The sequence below is a fragment of the Mesoplodon mirus genome (assembly GCF_964341445.2).
Source record: "Mesoplodon mirus genome assembly, chromosome: 18".
NCBI lineage: Eukaryota > Metazoa > Chordata > Mammalia > Artiodactyla > Ziphiidae > Mesoplodon > Mesoplodon mirus.
Window position 1 is genome coordinate 1175849 of NC_138994.1, and position 6694 is coordinate 1182542.

At 60.9% G+C, this 6694-nt stretch overlaps 1 protein-coding gene across 1 annotated transcript; it reads right to left on the reverse strand.

Moving 5' to 3' along the window:
- Positions 1-235: 235 nt before the first annotated feature.
- Positions 236-5144, reverse strand: DLX4 (distal-less homeobox 4). Its single transcript, XM_082603924.1, has 3 exons — positions 4827-5144; positions 1183-1379; positions 236-780 (listed from the first exon to the last, which is right to left on the reverse strand). Exons 1-3 carry the CDS (start codon positions 5089-5091, stop codon positions 538-540), a joined length of 705 nt encoding a protein of 234 aa, XP_082460050.1. The 5' UTR covers positions 5092-5144; the 3' UTR covers positions 236-537.
- Between the last annotated feature and the right edge of the window lie 1550 nt (positions 5145-6694).

The window sequence follows — 6694 nt, forward strand, 5'->3', positions numbered from 1 at the left end:
CTACATCATAGGATGGTGAGTAGGTGTATCAGTTATGGGGGGAAAAATCAGGAAAAATCAGTGGGTGGGTCTCGATGGTGGTCAACTTGAAGACTCTGGACGTCCACTTCACTTCTGCTTTCATTCACCAGTGGGTTGGGCAGGGCCCAAGGCACACAAAGAGAAAAAACACTCAGTGTTTGTTGCTGGTTGAACCCCAGGCTGTGGTGGGACTGCAGTCCTTTCAAGAAGGAGTGGCAAGACTAGGGGTCCTGGGAAGTCTGAACTCCAGCCAGCGAGTCTCTCTCCAGAGCCTCTGACCAGCTGGAGGAAGGTGTCCAGTCCTTGGTGGTGGTGGTGGGCAACGGCCAAGGCTGTTTGGGTTATGAGGCAAGGAGGAAAGGACCCCAGCCCATCCTTCTTCTCCTCTAGCTCCTCATCCTCCTGAGAAAACCCATCTGGATCTGGCTTCCTCCTGGCCCAGAAGGGGTGCAGGTGGGCTGGGTCCTGCCTGGGCGCTGTAGGAGGGCTGGGAGCCTGACCTGCTCTTCCCCAGATTCACATCATCTGAGGTGGAGCCAGGACATCAGGGGAGTGATGCTGATACCAGGCTCCAAAGTTGTTGCCATAGCCACCGGTGGGCAGGGCCCCTGCCTTGGGTAGATCCCAGGGGGATGGAAGGGGTGGGGAACAGGGAGACAGGGAGGGGGACCTCCCAGGGAAGTCCCCTTCCTGTTCCCCAGAGTTCTGCTTCAGGAGCTTCTTGTACTTGGAACGTTTGTTCTGAAACCAGATCTTTACCTATGGGGAGAAAAGGGGAAAGAATGGAAGGTCAGGAGGAGTGTGCCTGTGGAAGGGAGTGACCAAGGGAAAGGGACCCAGCGGGAGGGAGCCGTCCTGGGAGAAGAGCGGAAGTTGGGAACATTTGCTCCAGCCCTCCATAAGCCCCCGAAGGCGCGGAGTTCCTGCATCTGAGTTAGAATACAGTTCTCCCAGTCTGGGTACCCTCCTCTACCCCCTGAATCACCCCCTACCTCCCCCGCCCCCCCCCACCTTTTAACACATTCCCCCAATTTACTGGGGGCCAGCTAGCACTGTGAAAGCAGGGCTTGGGGACTCATCAGTCATTCTCACCCGAGGGTGAGTTCCCAGAGAACACACTTGGGGAGGGTGAGCATGCAGGAAGGATGGGACTGGCCCCACCTGCGTCTGGGTGAGGCCAAGCTGCGCGGCCAGCTGGGCCCTCTCGGGCAGAGCCAGGTACTGCGTGTGCTGGAAACGCTGGTTCAGGTGCTGCAGCTGCAGACTCGAATAGATGGTCCTCGGCTTCCGGAGCTTCTTGGTCGAGGCCTGCGGGCGCCGCTCCGAGGGCTCCGGGGACAGCGGCGGCTTCTCCGAGTCTGGGGGGCGGCCCGAGACGGTGTGTGCACGCATGGAGGGGCTGACGCGCCGTCTCACGGCTCATCTGCATCTCGTTTGCATTCCGGCCACGGATTAGCAAACACTCGGGCTTGGGGCTCGGCCCTTCTCTACCTTCCGCTCCACCCTCCTTTCAAACCCCACACGTCCACCGTGTGCCACGTGGGACTAGCCGCAGTTCCTGCCCTCAGGGAGCTCCCACTCTTAACGGTCCTGTGACCCTAAGGGGGACAGCGTCATGGGCCGGAACGAGGGTCGGGGCGGCGCCCAGCGGCGGGATGACAGAGTTCAGCCGCGTGCGGTGGCGCCAGCTTGGGGCGGGGCGGGGAAGAAGGGCTGGGTCGAGGGCTGGGCTGAGGCCAGGAGAGCACGGGGGAAGGGCGTTCCGGGCGGGGGGGGACTCAAAAGCATTGTTCGGAGACCCGAGACAGTGTCTGCGTGGCAGCCTCCCCGCGGCCGGAAGAGGGGTGGTCAGAGGGGCCTGGCAGAGTGGGCCTTGAACGCCAGGATGAGCGCCCCTCCCAGCTTCAGAGTATGGAAAGTGCCCCAGGGTTTGCCATCACCTCCCCTATTGTAGGGGCCTCCCTCTCCTGAGGCACATGCTCCAGAAGAGTGACCATCTCTTCCCTCCGCCAAGGCTGGCTGGCTAGAGTAGTGGCTTTCAGGGGCCCTAGAAGCCTGGTGGTGCAAGGCAGCCCCCTCCCCGCCCGGCCGCACCCACGGAGGGGTTCCCGGCTAGCACGGAAGGTGACCGGGGTTCGGAGAGAGCGCAGCGCCGGCAGCGCGGGCCCTCTGGGTCGCTGCTGGATCGCGCTTGCGGTGCCGCCGCGGGAGATCTGGCCACCTCCTGCCTCCCGGCCCAGCCTCTCGAGGAATCTCGGTCCGGGAACAGCTCGGCCCCGGGGTGGGGGTGGGCGAGGGGTTCCCCTCTTCCGATCCGGGCGGCCCCAACTCCGCCACTCTACGGGGACATTGGGACCATTCGTGTAGAGCGCAGTGTTGGGGAGCACGGAGCAGCCGAAACGCCCACGGGCTTAGGGTTCGTTACATTCCTCGCAGGGCTGCCGGCCGACCTCAGTCGACAGAGCGCGGTGCCTGGGTGCCCAGACGCAGCGGGGGTCCGACCGCGTCCCCCACCCCCGCCCCCACCCCCTTCCTCCGGTCGGGCTCACCCCGCACTTCAGGTTCCACGCCCTCGACCGGCCGCGGTGACCCTGTGCCTTCACCTCCCCCGCATCCCTCACCCGTGGCCTCAGGCGCTGCGGGCTTCTCAGATCCACCCCCCTCGACCCCCGCCTCAGCCAATTCCCAGAAAAACCGTTGGGTTTCCGCTCCCGCCCGCGCCTGTCGGGCCTCCCCTGCTTAGACCCGGCTGCTCGCCGCCCCGGCGACCACTCGTGCCTCTCTGGCTGCGTGAAACAATTCGGACCGCGAGGGAGAGGTAGCGGGGAGCCTCCCCCCGCTGCTAAACCCTCAAAGCCCTCCGCGCCCTGACTCTGCCAGCAGACCACCCGCCCCCCACCTTCCCAGTTCCTTTCCCGACAGCTGCTTTCTCCACGCCAGTTGCAGAAGTCACGACTGGATCTGCCCAGGTCTTGATTCAGGAGCCCAAGGGCCTCCCTTGAACCATAGCGGCACCTGCCTGCTCATCGGGGTGGTGGCACGCAGCTCACTTGGAGCCAAACCTCTCCCTGAGGCTGGGGTGGACAAGAGTGGCAGCAAAAGGAAGACCCCCAAGCCCTCTCTCACACCCCAATCATTTAATCTAGAGTGAGCCCAATCCCCCAGTTTCAGTAGGTAAATGCTATAATCTAATCTAAGGACATGTGTGGTTTTCGTTGGATCCGGGGAAACTTTGTAAAGAAAAGGAACCCTCCACTCTCTTGTCCTTAAACCAAGAAAAGGGAAGGCAAGAGTGTAGAAGACAGGATTGAAAATACCAACCCCAATTCCAAGAATTCTCTTAAGGACAAAGTTATCTTATTCCCACCCCACTAAACAGACACACACGCACACACAAATGTACCACATTAGCATATACTGAAGAGGCCAAGGGATTCGTTTTTTAGAAACTAGATCATTTGTAGAAACACCCCCCCGCAACTGCTCCTCTTCCAACCACAGACCCAGAAGCAGGAAAGAGGCAGCCCCAGTTCTAGCACAGAAGGCAGTTAACTTTGGGGGGCTTTGAGGAAGTTCCCTAAAATCCTCTTTTCTGGCTTCATGCAGTGAAAGCCAATTTGCAAGGGCCAAGCCTGGAAAACAGTCTGTGTCCTTGACCCATGCACACCCTTTCTTTGGACCTCAGTTTGCCCATCTGTACATTAAGAAGCTCCTAAATCTCTAGGGTCACTTCTGGCTCTGATGTTTATGAGCTCATGTGTCTCAGCAGAGCAACAAGGGAAGGGAGGGAGACATCTTGGTCCTGGCTGAGTCCAGCTAAGTCACCCAGTGGATGTGCATCCTTAGAGGAAACTGTGCCAAGGACAATTGTGGGGGTAATTAGGTGGGGACAGGGAGTGCAGGGGAACTGAGCTCTAAACCCAAGCCACTACAGATGGATGTATGTACTGTGTTGCATGGGTACAGCCTGTGCAAGGCCCAGGACCAGGAAGACAGGCCAGCTCCCTGGCTTCTTTGAGGCCTTCCAGTGAGCACTTTCTTAGGAGCTCAAAGTTGCTCCAGGCAATGTAACTGGGGCCTGACCTACCCCAAAGGCAAGGGGTGGAGATAACAGGAATGGCCAGTTCCTTTGGCTGCAAGGCTGAGATCTACTACGAGAGACTGCCTGACACACCTGTGGCTACATTCTTAGAATGATGGGTAGTAGGATTTAGCCCCAGATTCTACCAGGTCAGCTTTTGGTCTCGGTCTGGCACATTCGGGCGCCAACTGGGGAGAGGGGGAGGGGCCCCGAATAACCCCCCACTTCTACTGCCCTCCAGCTGGGACTTGATTTCTACTTATCAGGCTGTGGCTTGAGCACTGCTTTCTGAGACAAGAACGCGGAGAGGGGCGACATGGAGGAGAGCAGGAGTGCATGATGGAGAGAATCCTAGGGAAGGGGCTAGGCACCTACACCCACATCTGGATTGTTTCAGTTTTCCGTTATAAGTAGGTACACAACCCCGCTGCTCCAAGGGGGTGGGGTAGGGAGCCCTGCCACCCGCCTTCACACGACTGCAAATCGAAACCAGGTCGGTCTTGAAAGGAGACCTAGATCAACTCGCCCCCGCCCCTCCCCCCTGTCTCCCGCCCCATCCCTTCGCCCTCCCCCCATCCCTTCGCCCTCCCCCCAACCCCAGATCCCGTGGAATCTGAGTAAGGTCTGAATCCCGCCAGCTGCGCCCAACCAGGCGAGGGCGAAGTTCAGGGGCTCACTGGAGAAGGACCCCGGAGGTGGGAAGAGCCGCTGCGGCCGTACTTACCTGGCTCCCGCTCTTGATGAGACTGCTGAGACGGCGCCGTGGGTAGCTGGCAGGGCAGGTAGGAGTCTCCGGGGGTCGCCGGCCCAGTGTAGGGATAGGGCAGGACGTGGCCATACGGCCCAGAATAGGGCAAATCGGAGGCGGCTGCGGTTGTGGGGGACAGGCCAAGCTGGTAGGCAGCCACTACCGATGGGACGGGGGCGATGTCCGGGAAGACGGCTTTGGAGGCGTCCGGGCCAGGCAGGGGGCAGGGCAAAGAGGTCATTGCGGCCGGGGCCGGGGCCGAAGGGCCTAGGCCATGGCCCCGCACGGAGTCCGCTCCCTCCGCCAACTCTCTCTTTTCGGAGCCTCGGGCGTTGGAGCCTCGGGCGTTGGAGCCCCCAGTCAGCCTCCCCCACACTTATCCCGGGGAAAGTGTCTCTCTGCGCCTCATCCAGCGGAGAGCGCGCGCCTGGGAAAGGGGTTCCGGGGGGTGCCCCCCATGGCTTTTCCCCTCCCCCCTAAATCCATGCCCCCCCGCCCGCCCCCCCCCGGCTCCCTCTTGGCTTCGGTTCCCGGGACCCGACGGGGTCCCCGCCCACTTAAACGCCGCGGATTGGCTACCATACGTGGTGACCTCATGGAGGCCTGCAGCCCGGGCCCGCCCCTCCGGGGCAGCCCTGGGTAGGGAAATTCAGAACCGGGAGATGGGAGGAGAGCGGTGCGCACGGCCCAGGCCCTGCCATCTCGGGATCAGCTCCGAGAGGGATGCCGGGGTTGCAGGGCGTTTGGGGCAGTCCGATCATAACCGCAGAAACGCAAGGAAGTTGACAGGGCCGCGATGCCTTGGCGGAGGCGCTGCGGCTGCGGGGGCGCTAGGAACCTGCGGTCGCGCTCTCCGACTCTGGGGGATCTGCGCGGCGGTTGTGATCCCGCCGCCACGGACCTGCAGAGGAGTCGAGACCAGCCAGGCAGCCCCGCAGCTTATTCAGCGCGTCGGAATGCGTCGCTGCCGAGCGCTGGCAGTTTGTTGGTAAACAGACGCCGGGTCGGAGGCGGTACCGCCCGGCGCCCAGCCGGCCTGCACGCGCGCGGCGCTCACACCCCCGCGGGGCGCCCTTGGCTTGCCCGCCGCGACCGCCGCGACTGCGCCTCACCGCCCCTGTTCTCGCTTCCGCTTCCGGCAGGGGCCAGGGTTTGGTTGCGACACCGCAGCTCCGCAGGCCCCCGAGGCCGAAGGAGGGGTCCGCCGTCTGGGCTTCTGCCAGTGCGGCGCCCCGCCTTTCCTGGCGCCGCTTGAGGCTGAAGCCTCGCACGAAGCCGGACAAAATCCGAAAGTGGGAGGCAAGTCCAGTTTGATGGCTCCTCGGAGGGCGTAGGAAATACGGCAAGCCGGGCTCCGTGGCCAAATCTTCCAGTCTGTGTGCAGGGCTTTTCCTCTAAGATCTTGGTGGGTGGGTGTCTCTGTGGCCACAGATACACAACTACACAGAGACTCCATTCAAATACAACAGATACACTAGCGTTTAGCAGCACACAGGTGTCTACAACGATGTTCACATTAGCGTCCCTCCATGAACAGAGGTTCATTTATGGATCTGCAAATGCAGAGCATAGACTGTGATGTGTACACACCTACACACCCAAAGATGAATAGCAACACCCCTGAATAAAAGCACTACGGTTGTCTTACACAGACCCACAACAGACCCAAACTGTCGGTGCACACTCTAAAATACAGAAAACCCAACCATATAAATATTTATGTACTTGTGTGCATCTTAGGAGACAGCAGTCCGCACACATTTAGGCTGCTCCATGTTAGCGGAGAGACAGTTACCCTGCCCAGAACCTTGTCAGTCCTCACAGATTCCCCAGCATACTCATAT

Excerpts from the sequence above, each read along its gene's own strand:
- DLX4 (XM_082603924.1), bottom strand. The coding sequence starts at position 5,091 with ATGACCTCTTTGCCCTGCCCCCTGCCTGGCCCGGACGCCTCCAAAGCC. Across the intron at positions 1,380-4,826 it reads TCATCAAGAGCGGGAGCCAG|ACTCGGAGAAGCCGCCGCTG; the intron begins GTAAGTACGGCC and ends GCCGCCCCCCAG. Across the intron at positions 781-1,182 it reads TTGGCCTCACCCAGACGCAG|GTAAAGATCTGGTTTCAGAA; the intron begins GTGGGGCCAGTC and ends TTCTCCCCATAG.